The sequence below is a fragment of the Nicotiana sylvestris genome, chromosome 9 (genome assembly GCF_000393655.2).
Source record: "Nicotiana sylvestris chromosome 9, ASM39365v2, whole genome shotgun sequence".
NCBI lineage: Eukaryota > Viridiplantae > Streptophyta > Magnoliopsida > Solanales > Solanaceae > Nicotiana > Nicotiana sylvestris.
The window spans coordinates 168629018-168649860 of record NC_091065.1 but is presented as its reverse complement, the minus strand read 5'-3'; the positions used below and the strand labels follow the sequence as shown (position 1 = coordinate 168649860).

The window sequence follows — 20843 nt, the reverse complement described above, 5'->3', positions numbered from 1 at the left end:
TAAACGTCAGAAATGTGCATGCGGGCACGTTTAATAACCTTGATGTTTGCACATCCAGCTCAAATGAAACTCAGGAGTTGGCTGTTGCAGTCGGTTGAGATGACTTGATTTGGCAGTTTATTCTATCTATAGCAAAGTCATCTACTTTAGTTCATCAAGAATCAGAGCTTACTCTCTCGGAATATCTAAGATGATGAGTGATCTGAGAATGAGGATTCCGTATAGGTACTTCCTAAACTCCATCTAAATGACAGACATGTTCAAATGGATTGTTGTTATGTTGGGTTGCTGGTTTTAGCGTTTTCTTTACAGTTCCCCCCCCCCCCCCCTGGGTCACTCAATTTGGTTCTAAAGGAGTGGTCACTGTTTATAGGATTTGAAATGAAGTGGGGAGGAGAGGGGGTTTCCGGGGGATTGTGTTCTGTGTGAGTAAAATATTTTTCTTACAAATATATAATTAATCTCAAGTTTTGGAGATTTTTCTTCTACTTTTGAACATTAATTTGGCTTTTCTATTCTTATTGATCTAAGATGAAATAGGTTGTTGAACTCCTACGAGCTAGGTATCTCCTTTTTGATGTGCGATACAGAGCGTATACTTTGGTTGTTATAGAGATCCATAAATAAAGAAGGCTTTAAAAGGAGCTTATAAGCCAAAAAATTTGTGAATATAGACTCTTGGAAGTTTGAACTCACGACACTGCACTATGTTGTCTCACTGATCCTGTTGATTTGTCTGTTGATAGATATTTTATGAGCGAGTGTTTTAATCATAGGTGTTGATACAAGGGATAAGATCATATATGAGCTTAGAACTTCACATTTGCAGTAGAAGTATTGAAAAACTGCAAAAGGGACCTAGAATTAATCTCCACTACAGCATTCTGTTTGGGCTGTATATTGTGTCATTACCACATTGAAAAAGATCAATATGTAGAAAATTTTAAACTTCATAGATCAAATAAGCTTCATTTTGGAAATTCTTTCTTGTTAGGAGTCCGTCTGACTTTCTATGAAGTGATTTCAACTGTAATATTTATCGTTGACATGATTTGTAGTGACAGGTATCTGATAAAAGCACCAGAGATATGACTGCGAGTGTAAAGCTGGATTAGGTCACTAGGCGGATGCTTCTTTTGTCTTCCTGGTAAGTGCCCGAAAGAATAAACTATCTTTTTGAGCTATATATGCTCTCAGGTGGTGGCGTAGCAATGTCATTTTTCCTTTACTGAGTGTAGGAGGAGGATATCGAACCATGGAAGAGTTGCTGGAAGTGATAATACAGGAACATGAATCTACAAAATATGGTATGTATAGTGTTACCTCCATATAACATGATTGATTTTCAAGGATTTTGATTAATTCACTCTCTCGTGCAGGTTGGTCTTGCTAATTGCTGAGTGATACTATAATACCTTGCTTGTGTTATTTGTCAAATGGTATTGAAGAAGATTTCATGTAGCCTGTTACTCAGTCCGATTATTCTTGCTGCTCTGACGAGGTACCAAATTTACCTAACTGAATGCTTTTGTCTATTATGTTTCTATAAAGCTTGGACCGTCAACATATCAAGTTGCTTTCTTTTGTGTGATTATCACTAGGTGGAGCCTAATCTAGATCCTCAGTGGAGAAGCCTTTGATTGACTTAAGGAATACAGAAAATTATGGTTATTTGATAGCAAACTCTGAACATTTCAGCCACCGATATTGTTAGGCCAACTGAGCTTTTCCATGATTTACCTATTACAAGCAAAATTTAACATAAATACCTGCTATTTGCTGCAGTGTTGGAAATTTCTGTAGCTAAAGCAGATGCATATGCAGGACTTCAGGAGGATGGGTGCACTGCTAGAGGAGAGATGAATATTTTATTTTTTTAGAATTTTGAAAATCCAAGAATGAACCAAACAAGAAAAGAAAGAACAACAACAATTACGCCTCAGTCCCAAATAAGTTGGGGTCGGCAATATGAATCCTCATTCCTTTTATTAAGCTCAACTCATGTCGTCATCATTAGCAAAATAAAATAAAATAAAAAAAGAAAAGAAGGAAGGCCAAAAAAAAATAGAAAAGAAAAAACAAACAGAAAAATGGGAAATCAATTGAACGATAGGTCACGACCCATTGCCCCCCCCCCCCGGGGGGAGTGGACGCGGCCACCAGTAGACCAAGGTGCTCTCCTGAGCATGGGTGGCTGTATAGAAATTTAAGTAGATTTGGCAGAAAACCAGTGCTATACATGGACCAGGGAGGGGTGCATGGGTTCACGTGAACCCATACCCCTCCAAGCGGATCTGTCGCCGAGCTAAGGGATGTGGTTCAGCTTGACAGGAGAAGAAATTTATTGGTACTTGTTATGAGCTTCCTTTTTTTTTTGGTGGTCTCTGTTATTGTCATGTCAGTCTGAGCTGGTCATGCCTTCTAGTGGAACATGATTAATGTCATCCAAGTTCCATTTATATATGTGCTCTGTTGCCTAATAATTATTAGTTCTATTCATTAACCATTTTTCTGATGGATTGTGTATCTAGTTCTTCAACTTTGCAGCAATACACTCTTCCGAAGATGGCGGTGTTCCTCCCCATGAAAGCTGGTATATGGAGGTACTGACTTATTCAACAGGGATTGTACCAGATATAAAACACGTCCTGCTAGGCCAATCTCTCTAGCATTGTTATTAAAAGTCATCGCTTCATCGCTTAAAGCAAGAGCAATACGGAATTTGGGATTACCACTTCACAGGTGAAGCCATACAGTTGATAAAAATGTGTGCTTCAAAGCATGAAACGCAATCTAATCCCAACGAGAAACGACATGTTCTTTGAATCTCAACTTTGTGATCTAGATTAATATCAGCATTAGTTATATTGAATACTGAAATAAGTTATTGCAGTTGCAATTTGATCAGTATAGTACTAAATCAATTTATGTTTGCTACATTTTTGTCGTGGATTGTGCTTTTCGCATCAAGCCCTAGGAACCTTGTCGTTTTTTGCTTTATTAAATGCTTATTTCTTGGTGTCAAGTTGGTTTATTGGCTTAATTAGTTAATACAAGAAAATTTAACCAGTTTTATAATGCTTCAAACATAATCCTTGGAAAACCAAAAGAAGTACCGAAGGAAAGGGACGTAGCCTCTCCCTTGGCCTTTGGATAGGAGAAGAAAACATCCTTCGCTCAAGTTTTTTGCTTCCTGCATCCTTACTAGTCAAAGAGGGGCTCTTAGACCAACAAGGCATTCTAGGGAAAGCCGACCTCTACATAAGTCGTTATCTGTTCAGGAAAAGTAAGCTACCTTTTTTTGATCCCCTTCTCGGGCAGGGAAGATGACACAAACTACAAAGATGAATTTCCACAATATAATCTAACATAATACTAAATTCTTTTTTTGATATGTATTCTTGAGTAAATTCTCGCTGAAAGTGTGTAGTGAATAGCCTATCATTTGAGGAGCCATTGTATCTGATGATTCCATAATATGTACAATTTAATGAAAATCCACTTGCTATTTAAAACAAAAGAGTCATTTATATGCTGCAGGAAATTTATCGCTTGGTTTGACAACAAAGTGAAAAATAATTATTTGACTCCTGAGAAACAAAGTGAAAAATAATTATTTCAAGGCACAACGATTGCATCTATCATGAAACAAAACTAATTGCTCATTAGATTTTCCTTAAGGTGCTATTTGAAGAGATTGAGCTTGAGCTTGACACAAATAGAACATGATTAATAGTTTCGGTTCTCGTTAAATCTGTAACAACTTTGATCATTTTAGTCACAAGGGTGAAAGGGAAGACGAGCATTTTCAGTGGTATTAGCACTCCTGTAGCCTGGTGTCAGATGTTCTTTCTTTTCTTTTTTTCTCTTTTGTTTTCGGGTGTAACACTGACGTCCTTGCCATTTTGTGCGTACTGCAACAATTTTACTGAGTACCTGCTATCTATCACTAGCATAGGTAACTCTACATCCCAAGGCCTTGCGTCTTAGGTGGTTTTCACAGGCCAAGAAAATCATTTTATACAATGTGTCACATAATGTATAAAGAGTGCATTCATAAGCTGCAGATGAGAGATCCTCACTCTAATGCACAAAATCACAGAAGATCAGAGCACAGTGAGCACAAATATTGTCCAAGTTCACTTAAAACAATATGGTCGATAAAGAAACACAGACTAAAGAAAACAAGGAGAAAAACTCAAGTTTTATTTGAAAGGGAATAGATGATTTACAAAGGCCACACTTAAACACTCTTTTCTCTTTTTGTTTTTTGCTTTTCTTTTTTATGTTACTTTTTCATTCTTGAAAACAGTCACATATTGTCCAGACTTCCGAAAGGGGCCACACAAATGCATTATTCATTATGAAGTTTCCTGAATCATTATTTTGATAGCTTTAACTCATTCCCTGAAGTGACGTTTAAGTACGAGCATAACGCACAGAAATCCGCTGCTGGATCAGGCTCCTACAAGAAGGACATTCTTTCATTCCCTGCTTCTCATGGAGCTCATTGCATGTCGTGCATAACACCTGATGAGCACATGGTAGAAAAACCACAGACATCTCCTCCGACAAGCACATCACACACTCACGTTCTCGTTTCACCCCTCCATCCCGAGAGTATTCCTCAAGATCTGTCACCATTGAGGAGATATAAGGCATTTGAGTGTCCTTTTGTAATGAAGCATTTCTCAAGTCTGCCAGTTTGCTAGCATAACTTCCATCTATGCCTCTTTTAAGAGCTGCTATCTTTGAAGAATCGGTCTTCAGTCTGAGCTGGGATATTTCCTTTTCTAGCTTTTCAATATCATCTTTAAACTTCTGTAAACTACTTTCAGCTTTTAATTTGGTCATATCCTCCTTGGATTTGGCTGAAGTTTCTATCTGTTCTCTCTCTTTCCTTACTGAACTAGCCTGCCTAAGTAAGTCTTCATTGGCCTTTTCTTCCTGCTTCCATCTACCCTGCAAGACATTGGCTTGTCGGTAAGAGCATAGCTCATCTGGAGAAATCACATTAGTATAAGAACATCAGTTGAAAGAATAAAGATCTACGAAAGACCTGCAAAGCCAACCACTTCCCTTTACTGTTTGCCGTTAGCAAATTCATATTTCAAAAAGCAAACACACCAAGTGCAAGAGCTACATGGTTCTGATCAGAGACAAAAAGTTTCTTTGATAGCCCCACCCACCTCAAAACCCCCCTTCCCAAAAAGTGACCCTTCCCCACTTCACTCCCTCGGTCACTCGAACCCCTAAACTCATGGTTGGAGGTAGAAGGTCCTTTTCACAAGGCTATCCCTCCCTTGTCAAACTTTTCAAAACATGCTTCACCGGAAAAAATAATTCTTTGTGATACTGATTTGCTTTTACCAATACGGTGGCAAGAGTGAAACAAACTCGAAGATCATGTTAAGAGTTTAAGACAATGGAAAATGTGGTCTTTAGTGAAGCAAGAAATAAAAAATTTATCCGTTCAAGCTTCTGCAAAATCTTGTAAGAGTCCTCCAACTGCAATGATGCATGTAAGAGGCAAGTGCAAATAACCTATTACTGTAACTCTGCGTAGTACCATTTCATCTACATTACGTCTCAAGATCCATTTGATAAATTCCTTTAAAAGTTCATCACATCAAGGTATCACATGAGATGTCTTCCGAAACATTATGTCCATATCAGACATCAATGTCAAAGCATATAAATTTCAACACATGAATAAAAATGCAACAAGACACTATGAGAGGTGGAGATACCTCATTCCCATTGTCAGCACAGCTATTCGACTTAGACAATAAGCTATCCCACTTCAAACCCTATTACAAAGTGAGGAAAATGGCACTGCACAAATATGCTATGCACTCCTACTAACATAATAAAGCCAAAAGATGCGAAAAAGATCTTGCATTAGTTAGATGCTTCTTGATCCCAACTCTTGCTTATACATATAGAAATCTGCACAGACGAGAGTCAAGCTACTCTCAGATAAAGAATCCAGCAGGCAAAAGTTCCCTTGTTCAGTTTTCAGATTCTAAAATTACACAAGTTAGTAAAATAAAGAAAATGAAGAGAGAGAGAGAGAGAGGTTCAAAAACCACGTCGAGTCATTTTTAAGCAAACACATACAAGAGGTTCATTTATATTTCTCATCATTAGGTTTATCTGTCAAGTAGGAAAAAAGTACCAAATCCCCATCTGAGAGAGAGCGAGAGAGAGAGAGAGAGATTAGGTTTATCTGTCAAGTAGGAAAAAAACACCAAATCCTCATCACAGAAGTCAGATTGCATGTAGCTTCTACAGAGATGTCAGTTTGCCAATGACATGCACATGCCCGACTGAGGAGAGCCAAGCTACCACAATACGACTTATTCACCGACTTTATTGAGCATTGTATATGACCTTAAACAAAATTTACTAGCATAAAGCTTGTTAATTAGCATCTTCCTACCTAAGCTATGCAAAAAAAAAAAAATCCTCTTTAAGAATTAAAGGTTAAAGGTCCTAGTACATAACTAAACATTACAGCCTTTTTAACTTAGCTAAAGCCTAAACATTTTTTGGCAAGAAGCATCTTGTGAAGCATTTATGATCTTAATCCCCTAGTAAACATACCTCGAGCTGGTTTTGAACATCTCTAGCTTGCTCCAGCCGTTGTTGCAGTTCCACCAGCTTTCGTCTTTCAGCTATAAGTTCATCCTGAAATATAGCTTTCTGCTTCTCCCATGACTGGAACTTCATAAGCGTCTTCTTTTCCCTCTTTGATATTTCCTGACAGCTCGCAGCTGACTCTGCTGCACGCAATTTGGCAGCTTCCATTTCCCTCCTTAGTACAGCATTCTCAATTTCAAGCCTACGAACAGCACCATTAGCTCGTTCGACTTGTCCGCTAGCCTTACACAAGGCATTCTCCATCTCGGCCAGCTTTTTCATGGTATTTTCTTCCAAACTCTGCTTCTCTTTCTTAAGCCTCTCCACTTCCTCTTTTTCTTGCCGAAGTGTCTTAAGCTCAGCTTTGTCTTTACTCAGTCTACGAGCGGCTTGCATAACCTTTTGATTAGCCCATTCTGTCCACTCTTGGAGCTGACCTTCCAATTCCCGAACCCTTGGAACTAACTTTAAAATCATTTCATCTTTCTTGTCTTGAGGAACCCATTGAGCAACAGATTTTTCATTTGGAATCATATTAAGAGAACAAACAGCGCCCTCAGCATTATAACGAAGAGGCATCGGGGTGATGCTGCAGTTGGTAGGTGAGAGCGAGAGCTCAGTATCAGCAGCGGGCAATGCAAGTGAAGTATTCACTTGCGGTAATGAAGAAGGGATATTTGCATTAGGTAATGGAACAGAAACATTGACATTATCGCATCCAAATACTGATGTAGAAGAAAATCCATTATTTGTTGAGATACTATGGTGTATATTATCTTGAGTCACAGCAAAACTGGTCTTATTGATCTTTGATGAAGCATTCTTTATATTCATGCCGGTAGAATCTGCCATGGACTTAAGTTTATTATCTAAAACTAAACCACCAAAACCATTGAGTTTCCTAGAGACTCCTTTAGAACCATAAGTACGCTATTGTTTCTCAAGATGTAGGGACTTCTGCCTAAGTATGTACTCTCTTTTGGTGATCCCAGACAACTTTCGACTACCAACAAACTCCTCGTCGACGGTTGGAGGATTGGGTGTTCCAACTGCCGTAAATGTTTTATCAACAGTATCAAACAGAGAACTTGAAGAATCTTTCTCTGAGATAATTCCACTCAGAGCAAATGAAGATTTGGGTTTGACATCATGAACTCCTGTCATAGCGGCCGCCTCCAACTGAAAGCTGTGGCCACAAGTTACAGAAGCGACATTGGAAGTCTCAGACGAACAACATGCACAAGCAACAGAAGGATTTGGCTTACATGGAATTCTATTGTTGGATTCGGAACTTTTGGCCTCGGATTGCAAATAAGGCTGCACAGAAGCAGAGTTATTTTCATTCCCATCAGCAACCAAACTACTCAAAGGATCACTTTCCATCGCACAAGCATGGGATACATTCATGTCACATATTAACAAGCACCACATTGCATCACCAGTGCTAAAGAAAGGCCTAACTTCCCGCAGAACACATCTGCTGCAAATCCTCAAAATAATGCTCCCTGCACAAGTCAATCTCTTGGCCGCTACGAAGAAAACCCAATGTATTCTCCACTATGTTTGATACAATGTCCTTACAACCATAGCAAATTATTAAAACAGCCTTTGTGGCAATCTCTTCATTGTAACCAAAGGCCATTATTCTTTTAATTGCACTCCTGAAAATTGTATCCAAGTTGCTCAAGACAAGCTCTTCTAGCTCGGACTCTGTAAGATCACTCCAATCAGCATCATGGAACTCTTCAGTTGTTTCAACTTCCTCCTCTCTAGGCTCGCTCGGACCTACTTCAGATGATCCTACGCTGCAAGACAATCCGAGGTCTAGTTTCAAGCTTTCTGAGCCGTCTTGCTTCAAGCTACACATATCACAGCCATTCGAAAACTCATGACAAGGGATCATTCCAAATTTGTCCGCTGAAAATTCAAAACTCGTGCACTCAAACTGAGGAGAAGAAATTAGTTTATTTGGATCGGCTAGAGGTGGATCCGCCCTGAATTTCCTCTTATTCCTACTCCCTTTTTCCAAGACTGTCAAAGCCGGTGAATATTGAGCCGACGTTGTAGCACATGCCTTTGCAACCATTGATGCCATAACTTAGCTGCCAAAATAAAATCTTTCTTTCTCAGAATCAACCCATGAAATTAACTCACAATTATTAAAAAAATCACAAATGTGTTGACCTCATACCAATGCACATAACTATAACAAAAACACTGAAACCCAGTTCTTAAACTGTTACAGAACATCAGAAAAAACAAGCTAATAAACAACTTTTTTTCCAATTGAAATGCATTAAACAAGCCATATCAAACATGATCATATATATTGCTCAAGTCTAAAATCTGATAATCCAAGCAAATTCCACAATCCAAGAACTATACATATGACTTCACAAAAAATTAATAAAATCAACATGAATTAAATAAGTTACTTACATCAAGAACAATTACCCAGAAAAAAACTTCCAATACTGAATGAACTTAAATCACACCCATTAAGCTTCCGATCAATCCCAATTCAAATCAGCAATCAAAATTAACCCATCATCCAGATGAGCTGGATGTGCAAACATCAAGGTTATTAAACGTGCCCGCATGCACACTTCTGACGTTTACATGATGAACCAGCTCATTGATCATTTCATTGTATGCTTCCCTTGGAAGGATTCCGGAATTTGAAATGTTAGTTAATAGAGTTAAGAGTGAAGCAGAATGGCGGTGGGATCTATAAAGGAGATTTTTCATCAAGCTCAGATTGTAATGGTCAACTTCAGTATTAGCATCAAGCATTTCAAGTAGGATCTCTTTAACCATGCAAACATCACTTCTTTTACAGAAACCTGAGAGAATCTGATTATAGGTCTGCTTACTTGGTGCTAGGCCAACCTCCTTCATTTGGCGAAACAAGGTATATGCTTCTCCAACTTGACCACCAGTAAGTAGTCCATTAATGGCAATAGTGTAAGAAACATCATCTAGTTGGGATTTCTCTGAAGCAGCTTTCTTGATTAAGCTAACAGCTTTGTGAAATTTACCAGATTTTATTAGCCCATTTATTATCACAGTAATTATATGAGAATCAAGCCCACTGTGACTTCTAACAAGCCCATGGTACACCTTGACTGCCTCTCTTATCCTACCTGAGCTGCATAATCCAGTCAGTAATCCGGCAAAGGTATACTTATCTGCTACGAAACCTCTATCTATCATGTCATTGTAAAACTCAATAGCACCAGCAGGATAACCAGCTTTGCAGAAATAGCTAAGAAAAGAGTTACATGCAACTAAATCAGGTTGAATCTCGAAGCCAGTTATGAGCAGAGGTAATTCAACATATTGCTTAGAGAGACAGACAGTTGTAATCAAAGAACAAAGAGTATAAGAATCAGGTGTTAGTCCTTGCTCCCGCAAAAGGAAGAAAGCATTAACTGCATCTTCATACCTCCCCATTTTAGAGAGGCTATCTATTAACACGTTACAAAAAACCAAATCAGGGAAGCATCCTCTTGATTCCATGGTATCCAAGATCCCAAATGCCTTGCTTGGCATCTGGGACTCAAAAAATCCCTTGATCAACGACGTGTAAGTTACAACATTTGGCGAATACCCACTCTCTACCATCTTCTCAAGCAAGTGAGTCGCAGCATCCATGTTGCCATCTTTACAGTATCCATCTATTAATATACCCCAAACTCTATCCGATACAGGAACACCGAAAACTATCATTAGACCTAATATTTGTTTTGCCTCTGTTATCCGACCTCCTTTACAGTAACAACTCAAAATCACAGAAAATGTCTCCTCATTAGGATAATAGCTTTTCCTCAACATAATCTTAAGCACATCCTGAAGATTAACCATATCATTGAGCTTACACAAGTTACGCACAGCAATGCTATAAGTTAAAAAATTTGGAACCTGGGTTTCTTTCAAAACTCTAAGTGCCACCTCCACACGCTCAATCTTGAACAATACATCCATTACAATGTTCCTAGAAAAAGTATTTGGAGTATAACCACAATTCAATATTTCCTCAAACGCCTCGAAGACCCTATCATACATTCCACCAAACCAGTAAATTCTCAACAAAAACATCAAAGTTTGTGGCTTTATTACACAACCAACCTCCTCAAATTCCTTAACTATCCCTTTCACTGTTCTAAACCTCTGCGTCAACCGAGAAACAATACTAATCATATGGGTCAATGTGGCTCTGTCATGAAAGTAGTTATGTTGTTTTCCACACCATAAGAAAAATGAAAATGCAAGAATGTCAGAACGGCAATTTGATATAGTTTTATGTACAATTCTAGGGGTAAGAATGATTCTTGAGGAAAAGTAACTTTGTGGGTCACCAGAAAAGCATTCAATGGAACTATCTGGAAACTTCTGGTAATGTCTAGAGGAAAAAGAACCTTGTGGGTCATGAGCAAAATATTGAATTTGTGAGCATAGACATTGGAATGAGGCTAAAGATTCCATTTTGAGCATTCGATGTGAAGCAACTCTTCCAGTGGAGAACCATATCCATAACATTTCCAGTATAGAATACCAAGAAACACAAAATGCAGCATATAAAGAACATAGGGGAGAGATTTGGGAGGTATTATTTCGATCCTTTCGACTATATTGATGAGTTCGTGAGGATGGACTTGGAATTACGGCTATGTGCTGGTAAAACCCTATAAGACGACCAAAAACCCCACCTAGAAGAGATTACCGACTGAGTCCAAGACCCGGATCCGATTGGCGTCTGTTATTTTGGGTTTTTGAATATTGACGCGCACTTGTTCATCCAAATAATTATGTAGTACTTATATAATATTTGAAATTTATTTACCAAAATTATTTTAATTTTGTATCTTACCCGTCCTAAATAAGGATTATTTATAAATTACTAGGTAAGTGAAGCCCGGTTTGCGTACGTGCCCAACATAATACCGATAGATTTACAGTGACATTTGTATAAATGTATTCAAATCTTTCTTTGAGGTTAACAATAAATTAGTTTGATTCAGTTTAGTTAATTTTATTTTGAATATTTTTTTGGCGTTCCCAGTCATAAACTCCTTTTCTACTTCTAACATCGAATTCTAAAATTAATAAATACGGATTTTTTTTAAAATCTCAATGATGTAAACAAAAAAGTTTTTTCTTTTATAAATATTTCAGTGTTAAATTTTCTTTTTCATTTCCTTTAGTGAATCATGTAGCTCGTGATTCTTGGAGTAACTTTTTCAGTTGATAGTATTCAAAGATGATACCAAGTCCACCATAAGATTTAAACAAAAGTATATGTGCCATCACTTATATACACGTGATAGTTTTTCCTTAAAATCGAAAGGGATAACACAGTAAACTCATATGAAAGTTAATAAATCAGCTACAATAAATCATACATGCTAGTCAATGAAAATGCATAGTCTGGAGTAAGACGACCCAAGAATAGTAAAACTATCAAGTGTTTATTATAAAATGTCAATATATTGCAATTTGATCAATTCAAATATAAGTATTGTAATATCATTAATAACAAAATTATTTGACTAACACTAATAATTTTACAAAATTATTTCTCTTAACATTACCTATTCATTGGTGGTGCAGTTTTTTTACAAGCATTATCTAATGCCACAGTGTATTTAATGTGTTATTTCAAGTGAAATAATGAATTTTACTTGCAAATTTTTAAAATTTGTTTCAGGTTATTAATATAAAATCCAAAGTGATAAAATTTCGTCGGAAAGTTAATATTATTGAGAATAATTTAGTACTACCAAGTCAAATCGGTTTTCTCGATTAATTTCCAAAAAAAAAAAAGTTAAAGAGGTAATCCTATAGCTTCCTAATATATTTGACCGATGGATAATTAATTAAAAGAAGATTGGGGCCAGAAAATCATCAAAATTATAGGTATAAAAGTTTTTATTAGCTAGGAACAAAATTACATCAAATGAGAAAAATTGTGGCTTGGGCAAAAAAGAAAAAGTAAGAGAGCAGCTGGAGGTCACTATTTGATGACACGTTCAAACAATACAATCTAACAAATTAAAATAAGGACACGTCTTAGCTTGAAACGCAGTGAGGTGTGAAGGAAATGAAACTTTAGTGGGGCCCTTCAATAATTTACCAAAATATCCTCAGACGACCATAGTTAGATTTGATGGGGATGACACCTATATTTAGAATATTTTTTCTCCACAACGGTGATATTCGGACTAACTTGTTAACACCTCAATGAATTTATAGAATATCTTCATCCTTTTACCCGATTTCGAGTAACTTTATCCACCAAGACTTGGACATAGTGACGGTCCAGAATTTGAAGGCCGGGAGTACATTTTTACATTCAACCAAAATCTACTTTGCATATAGGATGTCACTACTAATATATCAATATTTTCTAAAAACATATACATGGATTCATGAAAATTTGTCGAACTTTTCGGTTGTCGGTGAACCCTCTCTTAATAACATAGGTCCGCATTTACTTGGACACATAAAAAGAAATTATCTAGTATTTTTATCTCTATTATTTAAACCTAAAATCCCATAATTATCAACTCATTTCATCCAAAAGCATAAAACAAACTAAAGCTAAAATTAAAAATGGAGATAGATATTATCCTCCTAGCTTACTTAGTCCATATCATCATTTCATATTTTATTTAGTATAAAATAATATATTTGAACTTTTCATACTTATACGAATATCATTTATTAGAAAAAAGAAAAACAATAACCAAATACACTTGAGTCTTTCAAGACTCCACCTCATCCTCTAAACCACGACTATGATATATCATTCAAATTCATAAAAAGAAAGATTTAAATAGTAAACACTAATGATATTAAAAAACAATTACACTCCTTAGCCGCCCAGTCCGACGCTGTCGCCAGAATTGTCCAATATCCTTTCCCTCTCTAAAATATCTTAATCTTAAAAAAAGTAAAAAAGAAAATTCAGAAAACAGATCATTTTGTTCACGAAACACGAAGCAACCAAACCAAATCAAACGAAACAAGAAACAGAAAACTATTACTAGGGTTCCCAAATTCTCTCCCGGTATTTCCCGTGAAAATTCCCGGGAATATTTGAGCTCCGTTTACTCAGCTTCAGTTCCTTTTTCTTTTCCAATTCCAGGTTCCCTAATTTTACTCTCTCTTCTTTTTAGTTACGGTAATTTTTCTAACTCTGATTTGATTTGATTTTCAATCATTTTCTTTTTTACAGGATTCCGTATTTGAGGGAAAAGGGCAAACCCGTACACATATATATTTTCCAAGGGAGGGATTTTTGTGATATTTTTCATTGTACAAATTTATGGGATATTTCCTGATTTAGGGTTTAAAGTAGTTTTTATTGGTAGTCGATGGATTCTGCAAATACGACCCCGTCAACCAGTGAGGTCAAATGTTGTGAATGCGAGTGTAATTGTTCTATAACAAACAGGTCCTTTTCGGGGACTTGGATTCGGACAGTGAAGCGAAAATTGGACGAATATGATGAAATTGAGAAGAAATTTGTTATCCCGGGTCTGATTTTGCCTCAAACAGCTCGTATAGACATGGAGAACGAGTGTGTTGCTCTTAGGGAAATGGTTGGGAGCCAACAGGAGACAATTCAAGAACTGAGTGTCGAGTTGGAGGAAGAGAGGAATGCGGCTTCCTCGGCTGCGAACGAAGCCATGTCGATGATCTTGAGGTTGCAAAGGGAAAAAGCCGAGTCACAAATGGAGTTTAGGCAGTTCAAGATGTTCACGGAGGAGAAAATGGCGCATGATCAGCAGGAAATAATGGCGTTGGAGGATTTGTTGTATAAGAGGGAGGAGACGATCCAGTCGTTGACTTGTGAGGTGCAAATGTATAAGCATAGGATGTTGAGTTATGGGCTGTTGGAGTCTGAGGTTGAGTATGATGGTGAGAAAGAGAAGGCTCGTTATGGCCGAAATGATAGTGTCAGCGAGGGCATTGATGACCGTTTTGAAATTTCTTTGTATGATTACCCTCCCTTGAAATGCACTATTAATGAAAACCAAGTGTACACAGAGGTGGATAATGAGGTTGTGGACGTTGAGAAATATGCGTTCGGAGAGACCCCACGATCATGTGACCAATTGCGAGATTTGGATCAGAGGATCAATCGGTTAGAATTGATGCCAAGTAGTCAGACTGATGGGGAAGTATTTAATAACGATATCCTTGAAAAAGCAATAGTCACTCAATTCCCTCCCGTAACAAATAAAGAAATAAGCTCTGATTTTATCTCAGGTTCTCCGAAGTACGGTGGAAGTGTTGGAAAAACAGAAAATTCGCAAACAGAGGAGTATGCAAACTTGAGGAAGGTGGACGAGTCATCGGAAGTTGGAGGTGAATTGAACGACAGAGTGTATACAATTGACTCTATACATCAGGGTTCTGGATATAATGGTACCTCAGAGCCCAAGGCTTCTGCAGGAATAGGTGATGGGCATACCCCAAGAGATTCGCTGAATCATACCGATTTTGGAGATCCTGAGGTCACGAAGCTGTACCTTAGGCTGCAGGCCCTCGAGGCTGATCGGGAATCAATGAGGCAGGCTATCGTTTCTATGCGGACTGATAAAGCACATCTGATATTGCTTAAAGAAATTGCTCAGCAGTTGTGCAAAGAAATGTCTCCAGCAAGGAGGACGCCTGTGAGGAAGACATCTGTAGTCACGAGCTTTTCATTCATTTCAATATTCAAGGTACCATCTTACTTGCGATTATACATTTTCTGTGCTCAATAAATTCATTTTCACAACACAAAGTATGTGTTGCATATGGTATGTGTCCTATGTTAAAATCACTGTTCTAGATAATTGCAAGCACATTAGGAGCAACTGTTGTATCATGATACTTTGAAAAGTCTTTTCCTGATCATTTTCTGGAATAAAACTCTAATATTTTATGTTAAGCTGAAAGGAGGCCATATCATTGCCCCAAAGGCTTTGCTCTAATGGTAAGAATGCAGTGCGTGATGTGTGGGTTATGTGTGCATCATGTGTTCGAACACTAATGTAGACAAAAGTCTGGTATCTAAGTGAAGGGTTGAGAAGCAGGCCCATTATCCATCGAGTTCGTGTGCCACTGGCGCTCGGGATTTTTCTGTTATTAAAAAAGGAAAGGAGGCCATATCACTGATTACATCAGCAATTTCAATTCGAACTATTTTGGATGCTCATAAATTGTTATACGCCTGGAAGATATTATTATTAAGGCGGCATATCTTTGATGCATATGATATCAGTAATGATGATTTCCTATCATGGTCTAAATACGAAGGATACTGATTAGGTTCCTAGAAATGTTCTGGATCTCCATTTTCCTGTATGCTGAGCCAGTTTGCCGACGTTACCTCTTCTTTTTTATCTTCCTTAATTTCCATTGCTTTGAACCACTACATCTCAGCTATTAAGGTTACAGTCCCATGTTAACAGATATGTTTACCATAATTCTTCTTACCTCGCTTCATCTCAGTTTTACCAATTCTGTTTGTCTATTTCTTACATGATAAAAAAATAAAAATAAAAATGCCAAAATATTGTTCATGTATATGATGTTAAGCATTTTTACTGTATTATAGCCTAATTTACTTATTATTATGACATGGGCTTCCAGACTAGGAATACCAATCGATAAATTGTTATCTATCATACTCCCTATGTTTCATTTTACGGGACACTTTCATTTTAGTCTTTTCAAAAAAGAATGATACCTTTCTCTGTTTTGAAACTATTAAAAGTTAGCACTCTAATTTTACCCTTAATGACATGACTTGTTTGGACCTACTTATATAAAAGATCATTCTGTTACTAGAATAGAGAAAATGAAACGACATATGGAATTCTCACAACTCATTTAATTATTGATAGTAAGGACAACTTTTGATACTTTGCCTATATTTAGCTTGTCTCAAAAGTCCCTTATTTCTTAAACTTTGTATTCAGTGAAACACCTTCACATAAATGGGATGGAGGGAGTACTTTGTTTTATGCATATTTTAGCGAATGTTCACTCCTGTACTTCAATCAAGTACACTAATCTTTTTCGGTTTATTGATGCTCTGACTATTCTCTGTGAGTATCTGTCTTGCCATTTAGTTGTTTCCAACTGGGTGAAGCTTCGGAAGAATGCAAACTCTCACAAAATTTGAAAAGTCACTTATTCTGCAGTTTATGTGTGTAATTGGATGAGCCTTTCTGGACATAGAATATAACCACTATGCCTCAATCCCAACCCAAGCTAGTTGGAGTCGACTATATGAATGGTTACTATCGATGTCACTTCCTTTAGGCCGTATTCAGTATTGTCGGCTTCAAATAGACTAGTTTTACGTCGGCTTCAACCTACCGTAACTCTCCTCCTTTATCCGATCTTGGGGCCGAAAATGTGAGCAAACTCACAATGACAGTTTTCCAAGAAATAGAATGACGAGATAAATATTTTTCTGGTGAGCATGAACTGTGGGAAAATCTAGAGTTGGGTTGATAATATTCCTTGCATTACTTTCATTTGGCTTGAGCTGTGGGATATATTTTGGCTTCATTTGGTTGGTTAGAATTAGTGTGACTCATAGTTGGTCGATTTAAGAACCCTTTGGTTTATGTATTTGGATAAACTTTTTAACTTTTTGGAAAGGTGATCGACCTCTAGAGCTTATGTTTAAGTAAGATATTGAGCCTATCCAAGAAGAGCTCAGTGTGAACACAATTTTGGAGCGAACTACTTACCCCCTCCGCTGCTGGGGGGCAGATGTATAATGTACTACTTCGATCCAGCAACTTGTTAGGAGTCTCCTATGAAATCTGCCATCGAGATTACATTTGATCTCAATTTGAGATCACTGAGATAGATGCTTTATTACAGGCAGCTCTTTTATCGAACCTACTTGTTTGATCCATGTTGACTTGTATGTTTGACTCGCAGCTCGCCTCAGTGGTTATTTAGGATGAGCATTGTGTTTTAGTGATTTCTAAGGAGAGTAAAGGTTTTGGGTCAGAAGATATAGTTAACCTGTGTAAACTTTTGTAATCTATTTTTATTTCCGTGAACTTTGTTTATGCTTATCTTTCTTCTTTTTCTTTCTGTGCCGAATGGAGAAGGGTTTGAGAAGCTATTATAACGCTTTGCTATTAAATTTTGCCACACTTTGCTCCCTACCCTCTAATTCCCCTCGGTTTGTTTTTGGCTCTCCTTTGTCATGTGTTCTGCTATATAATTGCTGATATAGTTTCTGTTTTTTCCTGTTCAGTGGATAATATCCTTCGTCTTGTGGAGAAGGAAAGCTCGTCGATCCAAGTGAGTTGATCATTAGAAAGCTAGTACTACTATTTTATCTTATTGTTCATATTGTACTCTTTTGAAAGCAAAATCTGTTTCTAATTTTGCCTGCTAGAAGTTATAGTTTGAGCTAGATAATTGGCACTGAAATCATCACGTTGCTTGTTTAGGTACTTGTTTGGTTTGTCAGCCAGCAATGCGGGCTTGCTAATGCTTTTAGACAAGGGACCTCGTGTTGGCCAATGGAGATGTCTTTCAAGTACGCAGGTGTAACACCAATCCCATTGGTCCACATCGGCTTCCGAATCTCTTGCACTCATTGGCATGAATGCAGAATCGATTTTAGTCAAGATTAGTTGTTTTTGGATGTTCATTTTTCCTCGCCGTATATGCCTTGCTGCTGCTAATTTGAGTACTGGATTACTTCATGCAAGTTGTTTTCACTTGATTGTTGGAATTGAATGCGTCTTGCTGAAACAGTCGGCACAATTATAGGTGTTCCTTAGCCATATGGCTTTTAGTTCTCCTGGTCTGTTGGAATTTCCCTTTAGGTAGTTTACTTCTGTATATTGTAGATTTGTGAATAACTTTTTTTAGGGTCCCAATCAGAAATGAATGCTTTGTTTTGTGATTGGGACATGATTGATTAAATCGAATATGAGTGCAATTTTTCCATTTGTTTTCCCAATTGAAGCATGTTTCTTTTCCTGAACAGTTAATCCTGTTACTGAAATTGTGGATAATTTTGGAAGAGAGAGTGCAAGTACAACTTTCAATTTGGGAAAACCATTTGTGTGTTGTTCGTTTGTTACCTATTTTACCCCCCAATTGGGAGGGAGAGGGGCCAAGTGAAATCCTTATTAGTCCATTAGGAGTCAAACCCAAAGAAACCTCCAAAATAAACCTTGCTATCTGAATCTGCCAAAAACCAGACATTGATTGGATAGAATCATAGAATGGATAAAACAGGAATGGAAATGGATAAAAGTACTCCCTCCGGTCTCCTATTTACTCGAGTCACTTTTGCTAGATATAATTGTTTCAAAATACTTTTCGTCATAGAAAATTTTAATTTATTTTTTCTTATTTTACCTTTACCACAATAAATATTCTAGAAAGAAGTAAAAAATTTGAGAGATCAAGGATCAAGGATTGGCAAACACAAAACCATTAACGTATATGTACAAGTTGCAGCGGTAATCCGAAAGAATGCTTCACAATTTCTGAACATTCAAGTTCACGAAGGCCAGGTAAAAAAAGAACTTAATTACGTTCGTTATACATTAGGAATTTGTTAAATCTGAACTGCTCTTTAAAAAGAACTCCCAAAAGACCACATAATTAACCAATCAGTAATCATAAAAATTTAAGTATACAATATTGCTGCACCTCATGTAACTATTAATATCTCGGAAACCACCTTGTACATAAATCAAATAAGAAATAAATAGCGTCGTAAAAAAACTCTAAGTTTTTTAAGCTCACCACAAAGGAGATGAACAATATTTTTGTGATTTTCATGCTCTTTTTCTTGGACAGTTGTACCTAAAAGAAATTCAATTTATCATCATGGACACATAAATCAAAATATATATGGTATGAAATGAATCAATTAACTTAAAAATGCATAAGAGACCATAAATTGGTAAATATATACGTTGTGGACAGTTAAAATACACATTACTTTTTAATCCTCTACATAAGTCGTTAAGAGTTTTATATAATATACTTTTGGAATCCACTCACTTTATTTTTTTTACTTAAGCATTGATAGTTAAAATGTAACGACCTGATCGGTCGTTTTGAGCTTTTGCACTTTGCTCGCCAGTTCTCGGGCATGACTTGCCCCGTGTGATATATTATGCCTTATGTAAATCGTTGGTTTTGGTTTTCAGGGTAATCAGAATAAATTTGGAAGAACAACTCTCAGTTTGAAACCTTAAATTTGAAAGGTTTGACCAAGAGTTGACTTGTTTATATATGATCTCAGATCGGAGTTTTTATGATTTGGTTAGCTCCGTTAGGTGATTTGGGATTTAGGGGCATGATCGGAATGCATTTTGGAGGTCCGTGGAAGGTTTAGGCTTAAATTGGCGAAATTGAGATTTCGGCGTTTTCCGGTTGATAGGTGAGATTTTGATATAGAGCTCGGAATAGAATTCCGAGAGTTGCAGTAGCTTCGTTGTATTATTTGGGATGTGTGTACAAAATTTCAGGTCATTCGCACGAGATTTGATATGCTTTTTGATCGAAAGCATAATTTAAGAGTTGTTGGAGTTCTTAGGCTTGAATCCTATGTTAAATTGGTGATTTGATGTTGTTGTGAGTGTTCCGAAGTTTTGAACAAGTTTGAACAATGTCCTGGGATGTATTGGTACAATTGGTTTGAAGTTCCGGGAGTTCCGGGTAGGTTCCGGGATGTTTTAGGCCGAAAATCATAGCTGTAGCAGGTCCAGAAGGGTTGCAGGCCTCAGAACCCACCCGCGCGGTCCGCACAAAAAGAAGTGCGGCCGCGGTATGTGCTGCGCGGACCACACAAAATGAAGTGCGGCCACGGTAGGTGCTGTGCGGAACATACAAAATGATGTGCGGCCGCGGTGGAGAACGTTTCACTAGTCCTACTTCGGAAGCACATATCTTTTGATCTACAAGGAATTTTGAAATGATTTAAAAATAAAAGTTGTAGACCTTCGTGTCTAGTTTCCAGAAAGATAAATATATAGCAATTTGGACATCTGTAGAGAAAGTTATAGCCAAAATACTAAAGCCTTTCACTACAGAGGAAAGCCTGTGCGGCCGCGGTCGTTTTTGTGCGGACCACACTGGTTTTGTGCGGACCGCGGTCGATTTTGTGCGGTCCGCGGAGGTGGAAATTTGTGGGGTACTCTATAAAT

The 20843-nt window shown here is 37.4% G+C and overlaps 3 protein-coding genes and 2 long non-coding RNA genes across 5 annotated transcripts; 3 read left to right on the top strand and 2 right to left on the bottom strand.

Annotated features, from left to right (window-relative positions):
* The first annotated feature begins 1062 nt into the window (after positions 1 to 1062).
* Positions 1063 to 1490, top strand: LOC104227098 (uncharacterized). The gene is made up of 3 exons (XR_711030.2): positions 1063 to 1147; positions 1239 to 1307; positions 1380 to 1490. It is a non-coding gene; the product is annotated as an uncharacterized lncRNA (long non-coding RNA).
* Positions 1491 to 2269: 779 nt separating this feature from the next.
* LOC138876856 (uncharacterized) lies at positions 2270 to 2907 on the top strand. Its single transcript, XR_011402147.1, has 2 exons — positions 2270 to 2347; positions 2532 to 2907. It is a non-coding gene; the product is annotated as an uncharacterized lncRNA (long non-coding RNA).
* A 1282-nt stretch (positions 2908 to 4189) lies between these two features.
* Positions 4190 to 9178, bottom strand: LOC104227113 (putative E3 ubiquitin-protein ligase RF298). Its single transcript, XM_009779264.2, is given in 4 exon segments — positions 4190 to 4962; positions 6607 to 8119; positions 8121 to 8744; positions 9082 to 9178. Coding segments are annotated over 3 exon segments (2673 nt in total). The 5' UTR covers positions 8738 to 8744; positions 9082 to 9178; the 3' UTR covers positions 4190 to 4419.
* Positions 9179 to 9189: 11 nt separating this feature from the next.
* Positions 9190 to 11181, bottom strand: LOC104227110 (putative pentatricopeptide repeat-containing protein At1g16830). Its single transcript, XM_009779248.2, has one exon. The coding sequence runs from the start codon at positions 11179 to 11181 to the stop codon at positions 9190 to 9192; it is 1992 nt and encodes a 663-aa protein (XP_009777550.2).
* A 2362-nt stretch (positions 11182 to 13543) lies between these two features.
* LOC104227116 (myosin-binding protein 7-like) lies at positions 13544 to 18624 on the top strand. The gene is made up of 4 exons (XM_009779276.2): positions 13544 to 13789; positions 13880 to 15374; positions 17921 to 17967; positions 18120 to 18624. The coding sequence occupies exons 2-4, from the start codon at positions 14019 to 14021 to the stop codon at positions 18220 to 18222; spliced, it is 1506 nt and encodes a 501-aa protein (XP_009777578.1). The 5' UTR covers positions 13544 to 13789; positions 13880 to 14018; the 3' UTR covers positions 18223 to 18624.
* Positions 18625 to 20843: the final 2219 nt, after the last annotated feature.

What these genes read in the sequence shown, in the direction of transcription:
- LOC104227110 (XM_009779248.2), bottom strand. Translation starts at nt 11,181, where the DNA reads ATGTTATGGATATGGTTCTCCACTGGAAGAGTTGCTTCACATCGAATG.
- LOC104227116 (XM_009779276.2), top strand. Translation starts at nt 14,019, where the DNA reads ATGGATTCTGCAAATACGACCCCGTCAACCAGTGAGGTCAAATGTTGT. An exon ending in CATTCATTTCAATATTCAAG is followed by an intron (nt 15,375 to 17,920) that starts GTACCATCTTAC and finishes TTTCCTGTTCAG; the next exon opens with TGGATAATATCCTTCGTCTT. An exon ending in AGGAAAGCTCGTCGATCCAA is followed by an intron (nt 17,968 to 18,119) that starts GTGAGTTGATCA and finishes TTGCTTGTTTAG; the next exon opens with GTACTTGTTTGGTTTGTCAG.